Below are 23639 nucleotides of genomic sequence, written 5' to 3'. Positions count from 1 at the left end.
AATCAAACATTTATCGAACATTTGTTATATTGTTATTGAGGAAAATGATATTGCAATAATTATCATTATTGTTTTATTGCGCAGCCCTAGGTAGTTATATCACAAAACTCTGCAGTGCAAGGCTTCACTATTGACTCTTGAGGTAAACAATAATACAGTACAACAATGGTCAAGCTTTATCCTGCGCTGCACAAAAAACTGAAGAGAAGTTGACTATGAATATATGAAAATGGCTCAGTGTTTGAACAGTGAACAAAAGAAAAACCTCTTTTGTTGTTCTGTTTGCGTTTATCATGAAAAGTCAAGTCATTTTAGCAGTTCCTGTTCGTGCTTTGGGGACAACAACCACCCGGATTACTTTTGATATTTTAGGAAAACATCTGAATCTGACATGAAGTTAAAGAGGGCACCTTTTTCTCATATTTTAATGCAGATTTCTGTACGTTTAGCCTCTATGGCAAACATATCTGTAACAATGTGTTCATATTTGTTTTGTCTCAAGCACACACTACTGTAAGCAAAAACAACATTACATTAATAGGCAATGGTTAAGATGCACAAGGTATTTGAGACAGACCCTCAACATCTTTCAGTATGTCTCTCTCCCATCTGTACTTTATCTTTCTGGTACTTTTGTTATTGAGACATCTATCCATCTCCCTTCATATCTGCATTGATTTTTCCTCCCTTCCTATACCCATATAAACCTATTAATAATAAGATTGGTATACCCTTGGGTGGGCCAAATGACTTGCGCACTACATACATGTAATGTAAAAATGAGCAAACATTTAAAAACATCTCTGAAGAGCTGACATGATGTAGCAATTAAAAGCATAATGTCATCTCAACTTTCATGTCTTTTTGCTGGTAATTCAGCAATTAAGGCGTCCTCAGGGATTTCTTTGGATCTGTAATCAAGAGATTTGGCAGTGACCTTTACTGGGTTCAGACATGTTTTGAGGTCAAATTTAACAAAGAGCCACCTAATTATTCCAATAAAGAAACAAGTTAACACTGATTGCAGACTCGCCACAAATTAAGACCAGTCTTAATTTGACATTGCAGGATCCTCCCTCTTCTTATTATTTAAATAGATTTTAAGTTTTTTCTGTAGTAAAAATTACTTTCTTCTCCCCAGTAATTTTCCTTTTTAAAAGTGGAACTAATCAGAATCCAGACAGAGAATTAATTTCAGTTATGTCTGAGATTCATTAACATCTAAATACATTATTATTATTCTATAATCCCAGACCAACCAAATTCTGCCAGATTTTGAGAATTGTCATTTTGTCTGTTCGACAGACGTTCAGATGAGCAGACAGACAGGGCAAGCCAATCCATAATTCAAGGAAGTTGACATATAGCTATGCCTATAATCTGTAGACTTCAGTGTATAGGGCTCTTTCTTTTTGGAATTTCCTGAACCAGCACACACACATATTCATGTACACACTGACGAACACACACTTCTAGCCATTTGTTAAAATGATTCATGAATAGCAGTATTGGGAACTGATGACTCGTAGCAGCCCCGTTGTCATCCAAGGATCCTCCTTTTCCTTATTCACTGCTTACACACACGCGCACACACACACGCACACACACACACACACACACACACACACACACACACACACACCAGCCCAACCCTTCATATCCACCCTCATGTTATCCATTTTCATTTGCAGAATTTATACCGTGCACCGTCGCACTTGGCCTCCTGCTTTAAATCTATAAATTGACTCACAGCTGATGCAACCTAGTATTGCTGTTTTTTTGGTTTTTTTCTCTCCCTATGATTGGTGGTTTACAGGTTTATTACTTGGGTTTGACATATCTTTCTGTGGGTCAGTGGGCTTATTACTGGATGTAGTGTAAATCCTCACTATGACTGACAGAAGATCATGACCGCTCTTGCTATAGAGTTATGTTCAAACTACTGGAGACTGTTGACATGTAAATACAGTTTGGATAGTGTTTTTGAACAAACAGAAAATTGTTTTAGGCTACTCACCTTCTGGCTGTTGTTCTATAGCTTGTGGTATATCTTCCTCCAACTCTTAGCCACAAGGTGAGTAATGTCAAACAATTCCCTTAAGCTGAATTCATGAAAGGTATAGCAGCAGAATAGCACTGGGAGGCCATTCTCTGAGGTCATAGAAGGAAAAACCCAGGTTTAGGAAGAGTTTGGGAGGCCAAAGGTAACAATGTTCTGCTAACTTCATTGGGGATGTGATCTCTGTGGGAGTTTCCAGAGTGTGATGTGTTAAATTCAGATATTTTAGGATCTAGTTTATAAGACAGAATATGAAGAGGCGTGAGATGAACCTGCAAATTGATTCTGGCATTTTTACAGACTGCTGTGTGAAGTGTAAACTCAGCCTGAAGTTAAAGATCCCAAATTAACTGTCAATCTAAATCTCACCCCTCACACGCTTAAGGTAGTGGCCATAAGAACAAGGTTTTAAATATTACATAATACATTTTCCTCAGGGTGTAGGGCATTAAAGAAGCCAAATGAGGTTGTGCAGGCATCTGATCAGGATGCCACCTCCCTTTGGAGGTATTCTAGGCATGTTCAAAACCAGAACACTCAGGGATTACACATCCAATCTGGCCTGGGAAAGCCTCAGGATCCCCCCAGGATCTGCTTTATCCAAACATGGTCTCAAGTTATTTCATTAGCCCCACTGCTACAGGTATTATCATTCAGATAGGACTTGCAGATTGTTGTTCAATGTGGTTCAGAGTAAAACATCTACATTTATGTTTGAATTTAATTGCCTAACACTTTTATACTGTACCCTAAAGACAACAGTTCATACCATACAGTACGTTAACCAATGAGCTCCAGTTGGTTGAAGGCAACACATAAAGGAAGTGGAGGAAGTAGAGTAGAGGTAATGAGTCAGGCAGCCCTGAGCTCTAGACTTGGGGACCCATAAAGTCTGAGATTGATAGAGTTTTTTAATGTGTCCAGAGTCACATCTTGTTAAGGGCCCCTATAATTCCTACCAGTGCCTGTGGGATAGTATCACTTCCTCAAATCAAATCTTCAGGTTTATGACAGTAGGAGAAGGGTCAGAAAAGGACATTATGGCCATGCTGACTTAAGAGTCAGATGCTCTAGAAAATGTTGAATTATTTACATATTTTTCCACAAGTTGTGGCATGGCAACCAGTGTGTCTTCAAATGAAAGAGATCCTTGGAGTATTATCAGCCAGATATCCATAGCCACACATATGCGTTACAGCAGAAGCAGCTGTAATAATAATTATATAGCTCGGTTTTATGAAGGACACACTGAAAGGTATATCTGGTACCTTTTTTATGAAAAGGAATGGCGACCACCGAGGGTGACACTGGGAGCGAATAGGAACACTGCACAAAAAGCAAAGTGGATTACAGGGAACAGGGACTAATCTCAAACAACCCAAGGTTTAGTCCTGTATTTGCATTTGGAAAAACGCATTTTACTCTGAATGTATGTGTGTTTGTATGCTCTAATACCACACACACACAATAAAATGTCACTGGTAATGGTCTTTTACAACTTCTTTGACTGTGACATTTAAAAATCTTTGGAAAGGCAAGGCCAGTTCGCCCCAGGGTGGTACAAAAAACAGCGAAACCAGCCACACTATTGTGTGCAATTTTAATTGCTAATTTGATAGCAAGGGACAAGATTAGATTAGGGTTTTAATTTTTCAAAGGGAAGGAAAATCGGTTGGTGCTTGTGCTCCCCAACAAGGAATTCAGCTCTGCCATTCATTGTCGGTGGTATTCTGAGCTGCATTGACTGCGGCACAACAGTAAATGACTCAGCAGAACATGGGGCATCCTGGGAGGAAAGGAAAGGGAGCTGCTATCCAAAAAGGAGCTTCCATTCCAAACTTCTATCTATTTTCCTCCATTTGAATCAATATGAGTTAGAAAGGGCAAAAGAGATACTGGGGAAAGCGAACAAGAGAGCAAGAAAACGACTGAAGTGAAATTCTGGATTCTGTCTTATTTGTGACACTTCCACAAGGAGTCTGGAGCTTCAACAAGAAAGAAAACACATCAAAGTTTTCCAGCAGACTCTGGTTTTCTTTGTTCTCCCCACGAAGCTCAAGACTTTTGTCTCCGTCTCCCTGTGAGTCAGCCAAGCGAACTAAGCACCGCCATTCACCGACTACCATCATATCGCAGGGGAAAGATGAAAATGGTTTAACAAAATGGTTTCAAACACAGCTGGTCATCTTTTTTTCTGTCTGCTCATGAGTCGAGCAGAGCCTCAGTCATTAAAATAATGAGTGTCAGTAAGGAGAATTGGCCATCCCAAATTAGTAGAGGAGTGAAATGCCAAAAAAAAGTAGGAAAGAAGTAACAATAATGAGTATAGAATTTTCTAATAAGTGAGACATTTAAGACGATATTTTAAAATGATTTGGCATTTTATGGTCATTATGCAACACATTTTACACACACATATTGTCAGAGAAAGGCTTTAAACATACAAAGCATACTGCACAGATGTATTTAATCTTAATGTAAATTTAATGCTAATCTGGTATAAAATGCAAAAAGATTTTCAACATTTTATCCTCACCTAAAGTGACCTTTACTTGGTGTGTGTCACAGAAATTAAACTCAAGTTAAGGCCGCACAACATGATCTTAGACTGATCACTCGATAATTGAAATAGCAGTAGTTAGAAGGGTTGCACAGCAAACTGTAATGAGGAAGCTGTTTCAAAATCTCATCTCAAATATGATATCAGATTATTTTACCACTATCAGGGATGGTTCGACGTAATCTAATTTTGTGAGGAGCAGAACTTGTGGTTGCCAGATAAGCGCCCACACCGCAGGAAAGATGAACACGTAAAGCTCATAGGGAGCATGACAAATGTACAGTGTGGATGTACAGTGTGGATTAAATTTTTCCTTGGGTGTGCACAACTGTTAATTACTGCAGAATTATACTTTACTGTTGCTTGAGGGTATTTAGGATGTTCATGTAAACCTGTGTATACCCACCTGGTCATTTATAATCATTTTATGTGTAGATAGACCCTGATAAATTAAGTTAGTCAGACATTAATAGCCTCTTTTATGTCATTGTTTTGGTTTTATGTATTGTATTGGTCCCCTTTTGCTGTCTTAAAGTTGTAAAGTTGAACCTGCCATAATAAAAATATCTAAATAATAGTGCATATAATAATGCATAATAGTGTCTATGAAGATTCTCAGTCATCCAGGTCATAGTTATCCAACGAAGGTTAAAATCAAGGGCAACTGGACTTGGTTGAAGATACTGGAAGACGTTTCGTCCCTCATCCAAAGGACTTCTTCAGTTCTGACTGACTGGCAGGGAAACTCAGCTATTTAACCTCAGTGCGGTCGTTGGCCCGGGTCATCGATACCGCTGGTTCGTTAGTGTTCCTTATTGCTGTGACGACAGTCGTTAAGACTACCTGTGGCCAAGACTGAACGACCATCGTTGGTATCTTCACCTGAGGTCAATAGGTTACGTTTGTTGAGTTTCCTGGGAAGTGATGAAAGGACAGCATTGTAAGTGGGGGATAAGTGGTGGCGTAGACCCCCTCCCCTGTTCAATGACGGCTTCTCGACCCTGGTGTAGATGGCTTCCTTGACACCTCTTTCAAACCATCCATCTTCTCTGTCTAAAATGTGCACCTGGTGGTCCTCAAACGAGTGTCCTCTGTCCTTCAGATGTAAGTAGACTGCAGAGTCTTGACCTGAGGAGTTGGCCCTTCTGTGTTGAGCCATGCGTTTGTGTAGTGGATGTTTAGTCTCCCCAATATACAGGTCTGTGCATTCCTCACTGCATTGGACCGCATACACTAGATTGCTTTTCTTGTGTTTGGGTGTGCGGTCTTTGGGGTGGACCAGCATCTGTCTTAGTGTGTTCTTGGGTTTAAAAAACACAGGGATGTTATGTTTGTTGAAAATCCTCCTGAGTTTCTCTGATACTCCAGACACGTATGGAATCACAATGTTGTTGCGTTTGACCTTCTTTTGTTCTTCTTGGATCTTGTGGCTGTTTTCACAAAGGTCCATTTAGGGTATCCACAGGCTGTAAGTGTCCCCTTCAGGTGGTTCTGTTCCTTCTCTCTGGCTTGGGCGCTTGTTGACTCTATTGACTTTGTAAACAAAGTTGGACTTGGTTGAAGATACTGGAACCAGTATCTTCAACCAAGTTGCCCTTGATTTTAACCTTCGTTGGAATGCATAATAGTGCAGATTTAAAGTTTGCTTGTGATTTAATGGTGGGACTCATTTTCACTTGATCTGCTCAAACTAATGGCAATACTGCTTTACAGTATTTTCCATCCTGTGTCAACACATTATGAGCTAAGTATGGTGCTGTAACAGCTGGGGACTACTAGGTAGCACCACAGCAAGGTTCATTGATAATTACGCCACAATTAATGACTGCGGCCACACATAATCTCTCGCTTACACACACAAAAATAAAAAAAGATCTGGCCCAGTCAGCTGTGGATAAGGAAACAAAGCCCAGGCTGACAGAACAGACATGCTGCTACTGTTCAACATCCAGAACAACAATCCCTTTGAAGCATTTTTCCTCGATCACTGGCGTTTTTATGAATAGCTAGGCACGGAAGCAGAACCTGAATTATTATAAGCAGAGAGAGAGGCAGAGAGGGGGAGGGAAGACACAGAGGCAGGTGGAAAGACAGATTAAGATAGAACGAAGATGGTGATAAAAATGAGTGATAAAGTCAGAGAGTTGCACTTGAGAGTAAGAGATTCATTTTGAGAGTAGACCTATGCAGGTGAAAAATATTGCTTTGACTTGAAAAGTATAAACCAACCCTCAACATAGATAGTAGCAGCAACATACCAGGTATGTTGATCTCTTCTAACCTTGGCTTAAAAAACAGAGATTTGGACTAAAAGACAGACAAAAGAGCAAGAAACTAAGAAGGAAGATAGAGAGATGATCAGGCAGAAGGAAACACACGCGGCCAGATAAAAAATGCACCAGACAAGAAGTGTAACCGAATAACAAAAAGAAAAGAAAAACATCAACCATTTAGTCCTGGTGCAAACACTTACTCCAATAAGTCCTCAGCCATTGATTTCACAGCCAGAGAGAATTTGTGTTCGATACACAAGTTATTCAGGAAGACCATTCACTGTGACCATCTCAGCCAGGGTAAATCAATTCAAGTTAAAAAAAATCAAATCTCATTTAATTTTACCAGACCAAACCCCCAAGCAGGAACAAAAGAAAGAGTAGTGAGTTGGAGAGAAAGCAGAGGGAAAAAATATGTGTGAGATGGCGGAAGAGATGTGTGGATAGAAAACAAAGAGCAGGGAGACACTAATAATTTAAAAATGACGTTTAGTGTATACTGTAAAATCATCATAGGGTTGCAGCTACTAACTTTACCTCAGTGTTATAGTAAAACATCAGCTGTATCAAGGCCACATACATCGTCCACCTGCTTCTCAACACCACTTGTAGGGGCTTTTCAGCCATGCTAGTGGCATGGCCCTAGAGAGGGCAATTTTGTTTAATGATGATTGTATTAATAATATAACGAGGCCTAAATATTGGTTTATTTCACAGGGAGTGTATCACAATTGTGAGTAATGCATTACATCTATCCTAGTAACTAAGTGTTTGATCCAAATAACTATTACCATTTAATTTTTTTATCTTGATTATTTCAGAGAAATTCCACCACTGAACTGTGCCTACTGAGCTCTCGTTTACCTTGCCTGGAAGGCAGTCAGGAGCTGATTGCAAAATGAGCTGCAGCCTTTGTAAATCAGCCAATTTGAAATTTTACTGATTAAGGAAATTTGTGTAAATTTGCAAATTTACTGATTAAGGAAATTTCAGTGTATTTTCAAATGGATCAGAGAAAACATTGCTATGTGCTTTTATGGTAATAAAGCATGGCTAATTCACATTTCACTGCAGGGTGTGATTTGCGGGGATAATATCCCAACAAAATTTGTATTTTCATGAGAAAAAAAAAAATCCCCCCCTCTGTTTTTTACACAAATCGCACCCTGGCTATCTGCATGAAAGAAAAACAGAAAAACTACAACATTTAAAAACAAACAAAGACAGAAGTAAAGCACTGGTAAGCAGGAGATGTAAGACAAGGTCATATGTGACCTTCTAGAAACAAAATATATATGGAAGATAAAAAGTCAGAGAGACAGACACAGACTGAACATGACAAAGAGTGAAGCCAGGGACTAAAAGAGAAGACAGGCCCAAAGCAATGACATGAGAAAAGAAAAACACAAGGGTGACAGGGAAAGAATGAGAGAGATAAATATATAGTAAAGAAAAACAGAAATGAAATGCCAACTATGAGAGGGGCTGAGAGGAAGTGAAAGGAATGGAAGGGAGGTGACGCACAGCAGGCTCAAGGTTGGACGTAAGCCATTTTAATTTGTCAGTCGGTGTAGTAGTGATGAAACTGATGGATGACACCCACGGGACTGCTAACTGTAATAACTACAGCACAGAGAAACTCAGACAAACATTTTTAGTATTAGTATCAGCAGGTTTGGTTTCAAGCCCTGATGTTGTTGCCCTTCATATGACCCCAAACTCTTACTTACTTGAATCCATTAAGATTATATTCAAAATTCTTCTCAAATTATTTTCTGTGATTTTTTCCGCACTTTAACCCACCTCCCATACTCCTCAGTTACTGAAAACATGCAAGACTTTTATTCTAGACTGGCAGACTTAGTATTTTTAGACCAGAATACTGGAAAAAAACTAAAATAAGACACAATTTGTATTAAAATGCTGCCAACCCCCCAAAAATTGGTGTTAAAAAACAAAGACAGTCAGATAAACTAAGGCCCAAAAGACAACTAAAGAAACAAATGAAGAAACTAACAACACAAAAATTATATAATACTGAAATCGGTACAGCCAGATTGATTTGGCTACTTAACATAATTTGCTGGAGCTGTGTAAGAATCTAATAGCATGAACCTTTATCATAACCTATAATGACATGTTCCTTTAGCTATCACTAGCATGTTCTACTGATTCATTAGTGTTTTAATAAAGCAAAAGCATTTTTCTCACTTATCTGTAGGACTAATGTCCCTAGGCATTTCTTTTTGACTGACAAACCTTTTGTGGAGAAGTAACTGAGTTAAGGGTTGCTCTGCATTAGTCATGTGAGCTGGTTTGACAGCAGAAGCCAATTACTGAATGAAGTGCAGACTTGTTTGATTGGAAAGTGGGTTAGGATGGGATGGGAAGTTGCAGTATGAAACACAGTTTCTGAAATCACAGCTTTTCAGAAGCTCAATTTTCAACCAGTTGCTAGAAAAGAAAAAGGACATGTAAAGATCATCATTTAACATTTTAAAATCATCCAGTCTGCCTAAAACATTACTATGCTGCAAGTAATATCTTAAAATGAGGCATAACGTTCTGAGTGACTCATTACTTGGTGTGTTTAGTGGTTGTGTTATCAACAGTAATCATTTTGTAACTATATTTTTTGACTAAAATGCAAAGCAAAATTGTGGCATTTATTGTCCTCCATACAGACACCAGGAGACACCAATGCTTTATCTAAAAAAATTTAACTTACCCAGAAACAAACTATCTACCTTGGAATCCTTCCTGCAGCAGGGAATTAGGTAGACAAGACCGCTTATAGAACTACAACCATATGAGACCATACATATTTAAATTAATCCAACACCATACATATATAGAACACAAAGAATGACTATCAATAAATCAATAACACGTACATTCAAAACAATCACAAAAAAATCAGCATTATTTGTGCCTCTATTCCCTAAGAGGTTCAAAATATTGTACAGATAATTGTGCTACTGTAAAATCAATATTATTTCCTTCTATTTAAAGCTTGTCTTGGAACTACTGGTTCTACTTAAGCTGAGACAAATATATCACTGGCTCGAAATACTACTTTAGTTTTTTTGTTGATTGCCTTCACCTTATCATTGGCTTTTAAAGTAATGGTAAAGGCAAATCACATTTTGGACACGCTATATTGGACTTGTTCTGGAAGATAAACTTCACTATGACTCAGTGAGTGTTCCTGCAAAATCCTGTCAAAACCAGAAAAGGTTTAGTCTTTTTCTTTCACCGGTGTAATGTGCAGGGAAGGATCTCAGCTTGGCAGCAACAGAAATACTGTAAGTAAACTATACTTTATCTACTTCTTCTCTAAATGTGATCGCCTCTCTGACAAAATGCAATATATGCATCTATGTTAATATTGCTGCGGAGGCAATAGGTCTCATTGATTTCCAAATCTTCCTCTCCTTTTGATTTAATGCAGTGCAGAGAGTCAGAGTATGGCAGTCAACATGTTTTGCCTCACCGAAAAAAAGACTATAGACTCTATATAACTCCTAAGACCATTGCAAAGAATGAAAAATCTGAATTAGTTTGCATTGTTAATTGGTGCCTGTGGTTTGTTTCTAACGATGGAAGTGCAAAGCCAGTTTCTCTTCTCTCTCTTCTTTTCCTCTTCCTCTCTTACATACAGTATTTTGAACTGGATCCTCCACATCTCCCCGTCTTTCTCCACCCCTTTTCATTCTCACACAGCTTCCCTCTTTTTTTACTCTAAATCTAAATCTGATTTCCTTTCCCTGAAGCCCTCGGCCTCTGTCGTTCAGTTACTTTCTCCTTCCCACGTTGCCTCTCATCTCTCAGACTTGTTGTCGCTGACACTTGTTGACTTCCCCTTGGCATGTCTCCTTAGGGAAAACCCACTGCCACCTTAAGTGCCTTTCCATTACTATGAAACCTCAGGGGAACTTTTTGTGAGATCAAGCCATCAAGGGCAACAACTAGGCATGCATTTCACACAGAACACATTGTGATTTTTAATAATTCAATCTGCATGTGCCTTGAAACATCCAGTAATAGATTATTTTGAGGTAAACAAAACCTTTTCAGAGGCAATATTGTGTCACTTTCCTGTATGTCTTCTTATTATTTAAAATTGCACAATTGCAACATTTGAACATATATGTTGGGTGGTGTGTTCAATGATGCAAGAAAATGTAAGGACCATACCATAAAGTAAGTGTAGTGTGTCAAAAAGCAAAACACCAACCCACCATTTTTCTCAAAATTATGTAATTTTAGCATGAGGCATGAATAAGCTGTAAGCCATCTCCCCCTCTTCCTCACTGCTTTGTTCTACTCCTCTATTCTTTGCTGCCTGGTTAAAAGGACACTGTTTCCATAGAGACAGAGTTACTGCCTGACTTGTGGTCAAGGAAGTGCGAGAAGAAAGAAATAACAGGGCAGTCAAACATACGATTATTGTTATGCTTCAGAGACTAAACAGAAATTTCAGTCTGAAGGGGTCCCACCTTGTCCAGGGCTCCAGACATGGAATGGAAGAACCCACATCTTGCAGTATTTAAAATGGAGGCAGTACATCACAACAAACGAAGAGTGCTTACCATTATTAAAGTTTACCCTTAAGGCATGTTTGGCCTGATGATGGAGCTAGTGAAAAGGTCAGAGGATCTCCTCAAATACTAGGGTTCCTCCTCTTGGGAGCATGATCGTGTACAGCATTCTGTGTTTGTACGAGTAAGGTTAGGGGTTAGATATGTAGACTCATGTCAACAAAATGTACGTAACAGTCTACAGACAGGATAGTGGCTCTATGAGACCAATGACGCACAGCTAAATGCTCACATGCTGATGTTTATTAGGTATAACGATAGTCCAGATCTACTGACTGACCAATGATCGGACAGACCGACATTGCCTTTCAGAAAAATACAAACAGCTTGTTTTTATCTCAACGGCTGTTGTTACTCTCAACAACTACAGAGCCACTTGTGCATTTGGTGTACAGTTGGTGACATCACAGAATGTCCCACAGGGGATTAATCATCAAGTGCATGACTTCCACATTCAAATCAAAGTGCGTGGAAGCCTCAGTGAGTCTCATGTTCTAGTGCCAGAAGAAACTGTATGACAATCAGCAGCTTTCAGCCACTGCAACCTCTCACAGCAATACAAACATTTTTATTCCTCTATCCCTGCGAGGACATCTCATTGAAATAGTGCATTCCCTAGCCCCTTACCCTAACCTGAACCATCACGGCTACCTAATTGTAATCTGAACACTAAAACCATGTCTTAACCCTCAAAAAGCAGTCTCTACCCATGCGGACCTAAATTTCTGTCCTCACGGTACGTGTGCATTCAGGTTAAAGTCCCCAGCAGGATAGGCTACACGCCTGGTTAAATGTCTCATAGCACTTACGTGGGCAGAACGACTTCACCTGTTGGTGAATCCAGTTGACATCTCCTTTTATCTATCAGCTCTCCCCACTGTTGCATCAGTACCCAGAGTCACTCTGGCCTCACACTTACACAAGGGGGTTGGCAGCGGAGCATAAGTGTAAATGTGTATTGATGCTTCCTTCCAGAAACTGCACACATGAAGAGAGCATGAACGCTTACCCACATCTGTACTCACAAAAAGCCTGATCCATGCCTGCTCCCTGCTGCACTGCTTACATGGTGTGCTTCAAGCAATGATGCAGTGTCTGACTTGGGAACATGATCGCTCATGAGCTCTATCTCTGCAGCCTAAAACTGCACTATTATCAGTTTCCTGCAAACATACACTTATTGCTGATTCATTAAAGTCAAACTTGTAACAAGTATCATTGAGATCCCTGTGGGTGTTTTATGCAGATAGTTTTAGTTTTACGTTTTGGGGATTTTAAATATATCCACCTCTGAAACTTCGGAGCTATTTCTTTAGTTACCAATGAAAACTATTTTCTGTGGGTTATCCCGCATGCACCTGGGATAATGTTTATCATTGAGTGCGAGTTTCTTGTTATGTCTTGTTGATTTACATTCTTCGAGCACCATAAACACTGTACAATTCCTTACATCGCCATTGTATCAGGTTGGTGAAAAAAACTCAATATGTCTTCTTGGTGGGTTTAGGGTTGATTGGCACACTAAGTTCTAAATAAGACAATCATATCATTTTGAAAGTTGATTTGTACGGGATTTCCTGCCTTTACCTTTTTTCTCACACACATTATCGACACACAAGTCTACTCTATATTTAAGGCACCGTAAAATGAGACAGAACAACCAGAATGCACAGTGAGTGCCAAGAAATTAAATGTGAATGGGCTTGAATCATTGAGAAGGGCTTTCTTTTGAAGATGATTTACTGTAGATTGCAGCACTGACACCGCACTGATGTGACTTCAGGTAACAGTAACCTTTCCATCAAGACACCCCGTGCTGTTTCGCCCACAATATGCTGGGGGAATATTTCTGTGGCCTGATGTATAATACTCGTGCCTTAAAGTCAACAAGCAGGCACAGAGGGGATTAAAGACTGATTCCATCATGTTCAGGTTCTCAAATTGTTTTAGTCTGTATATATGCTGTAATCTGGGTATAGAGCACAGAGGTGCAATTTAATACAGTGACAAACATGACAAGAATATGGTCAAAGATGATAAGCAATGTAATAGAATTTACTGGAAAGCAGCTGTCCCACTTCTTCCTGCTCCTGGCCCAAACCTCTTGAATATTAACTAAGGTGCGTTGAGATCACTTACACTGTAATATGTCTCTCTGTTTAATACCAGCTCGAATATTGGAGTGTGTGTCCTTACATATATTTTTAATGACCCTGCTATCCGCCACAACCATCGGTCACCCTTCATGAGCAGCCCAAACATCAACAACGTCATTATTTGCCATAAACTGGAGAGAGCTGCACACATTTGCAAGTCTACTGTGATCCTATTTGAAATTCAAATGCGAGACGTGCAGAAGAACAACTCTTTTCATGACCCCTGCTTATGTGGCCTTGCTGCTATTCACATATAAACTGAGGAACATAGTTATTTTTAAACTCAGAGGAGAAAGATAAATCTTACTTGCATTGTAAATCACACTTAATGTGCTGTACACTTTATTATATTTATGGATTTGTTAATGGATTTGCAGGTACAGTTGGTTCCCTATTTAGAATTACACGATGCACAGTATGTTGCACTCATCATATTTTCACAACTTCACTCTGAAATTGTAGTAGACCATACGTCTGAATAGAGAAAGGAAAGTTGGGATATTGATTAGTTTGGGGTTGGAAATCGCCTTTTAAAATCACCAAGCAAGACAAAATAAATAGTCAAAAGGTAAATATTCACCAAAAACAAATTTAGGATGAATTTGTCATCTTCTGATACACAGGGCTTCATTGACACCTATCTGCTTAGTGGCTCCACTCCTGGTGCTATGATTTGAATATCAAACAAATGCATCACTCTACTAAAAACAGTATTTCTGATAACAATTTAACCACCCTACACCATGGCATGGTTTGATGAGCTGAACATACCGTTTGTATTTTTACATTTTTAGAGTAACAACGCCAAATATGACATGATAAAACTGAGTAATTCTATTTGTCAGTTAATAGAAGATATCTATGAAAAATATATAGATATAAAAAAGGCCATTATATGTTATATGTAAGTCCAGAAGGTTGCTCCATGCGGTACTGGTCTGTGAAAATATGCTCATACAAGGCTAATGTGCTCCCCTTTGATGGCTGGAATCTTGTTAAGTCTGTTCAGTGATTGTTCAAATCCAAATTTGGCTTTACCCCCATAATGGGTTCCAAAATCATGGATGCATTCAATAGAACTATAGAACTACTGTCCAGCTTTCAATCTAGTAATATGTCTTTTCCAAATAAGTTGGGACCTACCCAGCAAATGAAAATGTCCTAAATTCACCAATTAATACACGCTCAGTGGACACTGTTAGGTACACTCCAACTACACACAGGGTCATGTGTAACTAACTTTTAACAAGACTCAAAAGCACTCAGACAAGATGGAAAGGCTCTTTTACATTGGTCAAAATGTGTGATATACACACACACACACACACACACATATATGTGTGTGTGTGTATCAACTGTTCTGTTCTTCCTGTATTTACACACACACACCAAACACACACTTGGCCAGAGATGAACAGTGAGTGAACCACCAAATGTCCACGTATCTATACAGTGTTATCAAAGCATTAAAGGTTGCCACCGGGGCATGCCAGTACTGAGGTGTCCCTCTTGTTTGGGAGTTGTGGGAGTCTTAGAGAGTCAGACAGCTTCAGTCGGGTGTGTGAAATAATGACAGAAAATGTCTACAAGCTTGGTTTTAGTGAAATGAAAGCATAGTAGAAATCGAGATATGGCCCTGTAGACCGTTGTGCACGAATAAAACGTTTTTGGGTTTTTTAAAGTGGACAATGTTTTATGACTTTCTGTCCTAAATATGTATGTATATATTTGAATGTATGTATTGAATTTTGTGTTGATTGCTTTAATAAACTTTGTACAGTATACTATGTCCCAACAATGATAAATTAACTCTACTCTGCTGATGTTCTGTTTTCCATTTCGGATGTTACCTTGCCATTTGAGTCTGTGGGTTTACAGTATATACCTGATACATATTAGTTAGTAACAAAAATATGGTATGGATCATGTCCCTTTGAATAAGGTGCCAATCACCAGCAATTATCAAAACAATTCAAATACAGTACATCAAAACCAGTGCAATCTTGATATTTTCACAGTTGTACAGTATTGTCACAGTGTACAATAAAGTATTGTCTTTGTAGTGCTGTTGTATTTTTGCTGTTGGTGTGGGTTTTGTGTAGCATTAAAACCTCAATCAAAGTATAGTATAGTTTTTCTCAGTTGGTACAATATGCTATAAGAGATGACTGTTACTAAAGTACAGCATGACTGACATCCAGCCACGCTTGACTATCTTTAGTTAATCATTAACCTCTTGCCATCTCTGCTTTTACTATGTACACATGTACAAAAAAACCTGGTGCCTTTATCTAGCTTACATCACCCTGGCACCAGATATATCAACCTGTGACTTCTCAACACTGACAGACATTCACCAAACTGACAGCACTCTGCGTCTGACCCGAGGAGGTAAGAAACTTTTTAAAATCATGAGTAAAATAATGAATGGATATGCACGAGTTAACAAAGAGGTATAGCAACTTTTTTTCATTCCTGATACACACTCTTTATAAACTTTTTTAAAGTACAACACCTTCATCTTTTCCTCTCTGATTAGAATTCCTACCTTTGTTAATCAAACGATCAGTTACTTTACTTGCTTTTCATTTAGACTTTCTACCACATGAATACTACCACAACTGTGAAGATGACCCTTGTGTTGTTTTTGCTGTGTTCCGGTAAGGGTCACTTTCTTGGTCTAGGTCTGATATCCTGTGGCTGTTTTGTGCACATAAGTAAATGCATGCCAGTGTATACACATGTCAATTTTATGGTTTCGTAGTTAGTGTGTGACATACATTGTACTTTAACCTTGTGCTCTACATTTCAATTGTTAATGACTCATAATGTTGATTGTTGTTTTTATAAGTCATCATTTTAAGTAAGTGAAGAATACAATATTATTTTGTCTTTCTTTTGCAGGATTTTTTCACTTTACTTTTGCATCAAACCATCTACGACATTTCCGTCTTAGTCAATTATACGTAACTTGGAATGCTAAATTGAATGCATGCAACCACACAAATGAATCACTTGTAACTCTCTATGATGAAGAAGATGCCAATTTCATAGTCAAGTTTTTGGAGAAACATGGTGATGGGAAACTTAGCTTGCTGGGTCTGCATTACAATCGAACCACCACTTGGTCAGACGGGACCCCGATCACATTCAATAAGTCATCTGTGAATCTAACAAATGGGGAGCAAACATGTGAAGCTATTAAAAACAACACATGGAGAGGTTTTAACTGTTCAGAGAGGAAGTATTTCATGTGCTCCAAGGGTAAGTTTGTGCATATTTGATTTCCTTTTGGTGCTATATAGATGTAGTATAGTTTTCTTTGAAAAAATACATTAATAAAACAAAACACAGCAAAACCACATAAAACATAACAAGAATAAGAGTGAACAGCCTAGTTAGATGGTGCAAATATCTGTACCAGATGAATTGCAATCCATCCAACAGTTGTCAACATATTTTTCACAAGTCAAAGATGTCAACCTGCTGGTGATGCTAGAGGAACAGCCAGGGGTTCTCCTTTGGGGACCACGGATATCTGTACAAAATGTCATGGCAATCCATCCCATAGCTGTTGAGCTATTTCAGTCTTGTTTAAAGTGGTGGACAGACTGATACTGCTGTCCCTACAGCCGTGCTACTAGCATGGCTTAAAACAGAGTGTATTTTCAAAACAAGCATAGTGGTAGTAAGTAGGAGTAAATTAAATGTGTTGTCTGTTTTGAAAAGCAAATTTATGGATACAAGTCAAATTATTGGGATTTCAGGTGATCATCAAACAATAATTAACTAAACAATTTATGTTTTAAATTTGTTTGAACATTTATTTTTACTTATGTTTAAGTTGCAATTACAAAAATTGGGTTTAAAAATAAATAAATGTAGTTTAAATTTTTTTTTAAAGGTCTATTTATTGTTTACTAGCTCATCTTATTCTTCTATTCTTAGTTTTCCTATTTTTGTGGTTAAAGGTTCAGTGTGTAAGTTTTAATGGCATCTAGTCGTGACGGTTGTGAATTGCAGTGGTTCGCAGTGCATTCACGTGCTCCTCAGATGGTCTCATTGTACATGTGAGAAGACACAAATGCCATCAAAAGTCCAAGTCGACTGACAGCTGATCCAGCTGTCATCAGCTGCTACTGCCATCAGTAATGGACGTTGCTTCATGTGATGTTTCAGAGGAAAGGATGTCTCATTTCTCTAAAAACATATTCCCTCCTTTCTTCTCTCCTCGCATGGTTTCCTTGCTTCTCTTGATGCATTCCTAGTGGATGGGATTAAGACACAAATGACAGAAACTTGAATGCAATTAAAAGACTTGGGAGATACCGTATGTTCTTTATGTTCTTGTCAAGTGGTGAAAGGTCATCAAGTCCACAAGGACTGTTCCTTTCCCAGGACTGTTTCAGTGTGCATATAATCAAGTACAGTCGAAATGATTGGAGCGGTCTTGCTCCACCCATTTTACACTTTTAGCGGTATGCTGTACATGGATGACTAAAATACATGGCTGATGTAGTTTTATGAAGAAAGTTAGCAGCAGCAAGCTATTTTAACCACACACAAATACAAACTCACACATTCTCAACATGAATTAAATTTGCAGAATAAAATGGTATGTTGCTTAGCAAAAATATGAAATAAATGAATGAAATATGTGCCAAAACTGAAAAAACAGTAAAGCTTAAGAGTTCAAATCTCCCAGAATTGAAGCACTTTGAGTTGTTTTTCCAATGTCCAATGTGAATTACGCGTACCTCTACTTGGTATTCTTCTGAAATGTGGAAAACTTTGTTTGTGAAAGGAGATACGATTGTTTTAATTATTTATCTATTTCTGTTTTTTTTGCAGGTGATGATTACACCCTGATTAAAAATGAGAAGAACTGGTGTCAGGCTCTGCAATACTGCAGAACGCATTTCACCAACTTGGTCAGCATCCATAACATCACGCAAAATAGTAAAGTGATTAAAGAGGGAAATAACTCAAGCTTTTGGATTGGACTCCTGCACGATGAATGGGAATGGTTGGACAAAAGCTGCTCTTCATTCAGAAAATGGTATCCTCCTGACCCTGTTAATGTGGAATGCACAAGCATCTATACTAACAATGATGACCCACTATCATTGTATCCATTCTCATGTGAAAATGAAGCAAATATCATTTGCTCCAAAGGTAAGTAATCTCCACAATCAAATGGAGTCTAATGTTGTCCCATTATTTATGTAACACTATGACTCATACATACAGTACATACAGTACACTGTAGAGATGCCAGTTGAATAATTAGACAATGCCATGACAGTAGCCATGTTAATAATGCTGGGACATGTGCATGTGAAAAATAATTCAGCCCACAGAGCCTGTCAGTAATTCAACATCAGTTGACCAACTTCTAGCAGCGTCACCCAAATCATAATCAATCCCAACTTTTAATGAGACAGACATGTGTTTATAGATATTTAAAAAAAAAGTTTTTTAAACAGTACTGCAAATTGCAGAGTATGAGATGAGAAGACAAAAAAGAAATTTTAGGAATATAGAAATAGAAACGAACAAAAATCCACACAACTGAAGAATAGATGAACACACCGGATGTCCAACAGAATAGGCAGTTAGCTGATGCGCATGGGGCTGAATATATTTAGTAATCTAAATGTTACTTCTGTATTTCCCTTGTTTTATGTCAGGCACTGTGAGAATCAAAGTCATTGACCGACCTTTAACTTGGGAACAGGCCTTTGACTATTGCAAGGCCCACCACACAGGCCTGCTGTGGATTGAGGATGAGGAAGACCAGTGGGCTGTTGAACAATGGCTGAATCACACTGATGTTGGTGGTTCATTCTGGATTGGTCTGAGGCAGAGCCGTGTCTTTGGATTCTGGATTTGGAGTGACAGGACAGTGACCTATAGTAAATGGAAGGATAACAAACCACCTGAGATGCCCTTGTCTAATCACTGTGGTGTCATCGAGAAGGACGACAAGAAGGACGACTACAGGTGGAGGGATGAAAACTGTTGGCTCCAGCTACCTTTTCTTTGTGAGGAGGAAATTGTATTCATGAATAAATAGTTAATAGTTGTAAAGTTTTGCTGATAGATTAGATTTGAATGTAGAATCAATGTGATGCCTGATCATGGAGCTGAAAGTTGGCAACATAACCCCTAAGATTCTTCTGTAATGATCTGGTGTTTTTTCTGAATTTAGTTGGTACAGAATTATTGACGTGTTTTTTTCTTCTATGTTGATGAATTTGATATTTGGTGTTTAAATACTGGATGATGATGATGATGATGATGATTATTGTTATTACTGTTATTATTGTTATTATTATTATATTCTGTAATTCTGTAGAAAGATTATGAGTATAGGTTTGTAGTTATTTAAAATTACCTGTAAGTAATGATAAACTACAGGGACAAAAGTGGAAGCAAATCCAAATATGGTTGAAATTCATTTATTCTTCGGTTTGTAATAAGTGACTGTATTTCTCATATTGATTTTTTTATTAAAAAAGTCCCACTCAGGGACATGGGTTTGCTCTATAGATGATTTACTTTTAAGTCTTATAAATTATAAATGTGATATGACAGCACATAGAAGACCTCATGTTTGATGTATGCATTATGTTACTTTGAAACTGTAACACTTTCATGTGAGATTAGTGTGTCTGTGTAAATTCACTTCTATTCTATTTCTATTTTCATCCTCGCCTGGTAAAAAAGCTATATTTTTAATGTAATAAACCATTAAAATCATCATCAAATAGATTATAATGCAACTGGATATATTTTTAACACACCTAGAATGCAATTGTAACTGTAAATTTGATGAAAATAAACTAAAATACAACCGTTATACAATTTTTTTTAAATATACCAGGCGAATGTCCATATTTTGGACATATATACTGTTTAAATGTTGACTTTTATTGGGAGTTATCTTTCATAAAGCTTCCAAAACATTGAAATATTGATAAAAAACAATGAATATTCATCAATATTTCTGTGACCAAAAGCACTCCCATGCTTTACAGGCGTATAACATGATACACCCCACAGTGATTGGGGGTGGGGGGGCATTTGTTGTTACTTTTATCCAGCTAATTAGTCTGTAATTTTAGTGATTTGAGTGATGTGAGCTATGCAGCTGATTTCGGGGGAAGATTAGCTTTGGTTTGAGAGTTTGGATATGAGGATATGTTGTGATTAGAGATAACAGGATGCTTATAATATATATAACTGCAGCCATGTACAGTGCTCACAGAGCGATTTATGTTGTGATATAGGCTTATTTAGATGCTTGATGTGTGTTTGATGTGGATAAAAAATGGTTGGTTTGAGCTTCTGAGCCTCCTAGCTTCACAGAGGTGTGTAGCATGGATAGAGTAATGCAATACTTGTTTCAGACATGAATATCCATTTGCATTTTGTGCGAAAATTGCATACTGCCCCCGGTACAGGGGGCGTCGGTGCTCAGGAGGTACTAAGAAATGTGTCTTACTTAATTTTCTTCTTCATTTTATTTATTCAGCTAAGGATCTCTTTGGTTTTGCTACAATTATCTTCTATTCATTTGTTAGTGGTGAAGCAAGAAAGTAAAAGTACTCATACCAAGTAAAGTCATCATTGAAAAACTTAACAATATAAGTGAAAGTATTATCATCAAAACGTACTTAGTACCAAAAGTAAAAGAACTCATTCTGCGAGATGATCATGGTCCCTATGGTTTTACTATAACATGCATGATGTTTTTGGATTAATATTATGGGTGCATTAATGCGTATGTTGCATTTACTGCAGTGGATGTTTAAGGTTGAGTTCATATTACAGTTTTTCTCAGTCGCTTTGGTGCATTTCTCGAATCATCCTTAACATCTGCAACAGTAAGTGGTTCTCAAAACAGGTAGTACAAACGGCACAACACAGTGGATTACCTGCAAAAGCCCATAACTTGCTCAAAATCCTTAGTCTATCTCTCAAAAGCAAATCTTTATTTCATTGAACTTGTCAGTGCCATCAGAACGACAAGTCCTTGTGTCTTGTTCATGAACAAGCAAGTCAAAATGTTTAGCCATCTTGTCAATATAACAGTGTACTCTGAAAGTATTTTCTGATGTACATTTTGGCTAAGATTTTGATGACAATGATTGAAAATGCAGAAGGCTGCACTTTTTTTGTATGGCATATATCACTTTCACCAGTACAAAGTTATACATTGCAGGAGAGAGGACAGGAATCACAGCTATGCTTTTACTGTTCGTACTGTAATTTGTTGACAGAGCATGTCATTGTAAGAAGAAAAGAAAGAGACAGGACTGTTGCCTGTTGTATCACAGATTCTCTTCCACACCACAACAGATATCTTCATCAATTCAGGATACATTTACAAAAAAATTCTAATAGACATGTATAGAATGTCTATCTATATATAAATTCATATATATATATATATATAAACGGAAGCCCTAATCAAATATTTTTTTACACATAATTTTCTCGTGATTTTGAGATAACCATAATGCTAATTATAGTGTGGTTTGTTGTATCATTGGTTAGCTCACTTGGTAGAGCTTTATAGGTTTAAGGTTGTGTGCTCAATTCTCACTGAAGACTAAATTTTTCTTTTTTATATTTTTCCTAATCCTCTTCAACAAAGTTCTTATGAAAAGACGGTTTCACATGCTCACATTACTGTAAAGTACGTACTGGACTCCTATGGACTTTTAATTTCCCCATCATTCCCAGGCAGAGGAAATTCCTTCTCATTCAGGGGAATCCATGTAATATTACACATTTCCTGACGACTTTCAGAACCTTTGAAATAGCCGTCGGGAAATATGTGATTGGATTCCCCTCAGTCTCTTCATAACAAATTTGCTGAAGAGGATAATACACACAAAAGAAGAAAAAGAAAGTCAACAAGAAGAGGAATCAAACTAATCAAACTGAGCCCTGTGCTCTACCAACTGAACTAACCAGTGACACTGGTAATTGCTTTGAAATTATCCTAAAGAAACGCATCTGCCAGCCCCTGTATTCAGCTATGGTTTGTGATGACGAGAAAAGTAATTATCCCGTTCTCAGGGGAAAACAACATTTGCTTTATATATATATTGTGATGTTGTTGTTGTCAATTCTTACTTTGTTTATGGTCCTTAAGAAACAACATTTCGTTTAGCTAGAGTATATACTTGTAGGCAAAGGATATGAATAAAGTATTTTAACCTTGATTTTTGATAACGTGTTCAAACATTTTGCATGTAGTGACTAATGCAATGAACTTATGCCTAGATGTTTTGGGGGGTAAGATTAGTCAACAGAGACTGGTATAATTCATTGTGATCAGCAGGACATAAGCAATTGATAATGTAGGAAACAGCAGACAATTATATAATATATAATCATTTGCATCAGTGTGTCAAGTCATTTGCAATTTGTTCAAAACAATGAGAAAGTGCTTTTATGGTGTGCACAAGTGACAAGATGATGTGGAGGTTGAACAATTAGTTTTGAGAATTTCAATTCTGATCTGAGAAATGCACCAAAGCGACTGAGAAAAACTGTAACTACTTTATTCAATGCTGGGTAGTTTAATCTACAGCAATATATCATGTTTCATATGATCATCATATATTTGTAGCATTGCTGTCCTCATGCATCTCAGCTTTGTGAGGATGCATTTTCCAGTACAGAAGTACAGTGCTTGAATAAATGTACTTAATTACATCCCTCCACTGGACATTGTGTATGTGTAAACATTCAAATGAGATTGGATAATAAAGGTTAATTATTTTCAAAATTGTCATCAGTAGCTTTAAACAAGACAACTTCAAGGGATCCCAATTTTGACGCACAAAACAAAATGGGACATGTGGTTGGTTAGGTAAAGACAAAAAGGCAACAACAACAGGCTGTCTTGTCTAATCTGTGATGGAAAGGACACACATCTTAAGGGTCATTTTACTTTACAGTTAAATGTGTAAT

At 37.8% G+C, this 23639-nt stretch overlaps 1 protein-coding gene across 1 annotated transcript; it reads left to right on the top strand.

Annotated features, from left to right (window-relative positions):
• Positions 1-15929: 15929 nt before the first annotated feature.
• Positions 15930-20257, top strand: LOC119918201 (C-type mannose receptor 2). Its single transcript, XM_038738815.1, has 5 exons — positions 15930-16040; positions 16243-16309; positions 16554-16913; positions 18501-18824; positions 19340-20257. The coding sequence occupies exons 2-5, from the start codon at positions 16255-16257 to the stop codon at positions 19723-19725; spliced, it is 1125 nt and encodes a 374-aa protein (XP_038594743.1). The 5' UTR covers positions 15930-16040; positions 16243-16254; the 3' UTR covers positions 19726-20257.
• The last annotated feature ends 3382 nt before the right edge of the window (positions 20258-23639 follow it).

Source organism: Micropterus salmoides, unplaced genomic scaffold (genome assembly GCF_014851395.1).
Source record: "Micropterus salmoides isolate LMB-PRFRI ecotype aquatic unplaced genomic scaffold, ASM1485139v1 Ms_hic_scaffold_23, whole genome shotgun sequence".
Taxonomy (NCBI): Eukaryota; Metazoa; Chordata; class Actinopteri; order Centrarchiformes; family Centrarchidae; genus Micropterus; species Micropterus salmoides.
The sequence above is the reverse complement of the archived record's forward strand: the minus strand, read 5'-3'. Positions and strand labels throughout refer to the sequence as shown.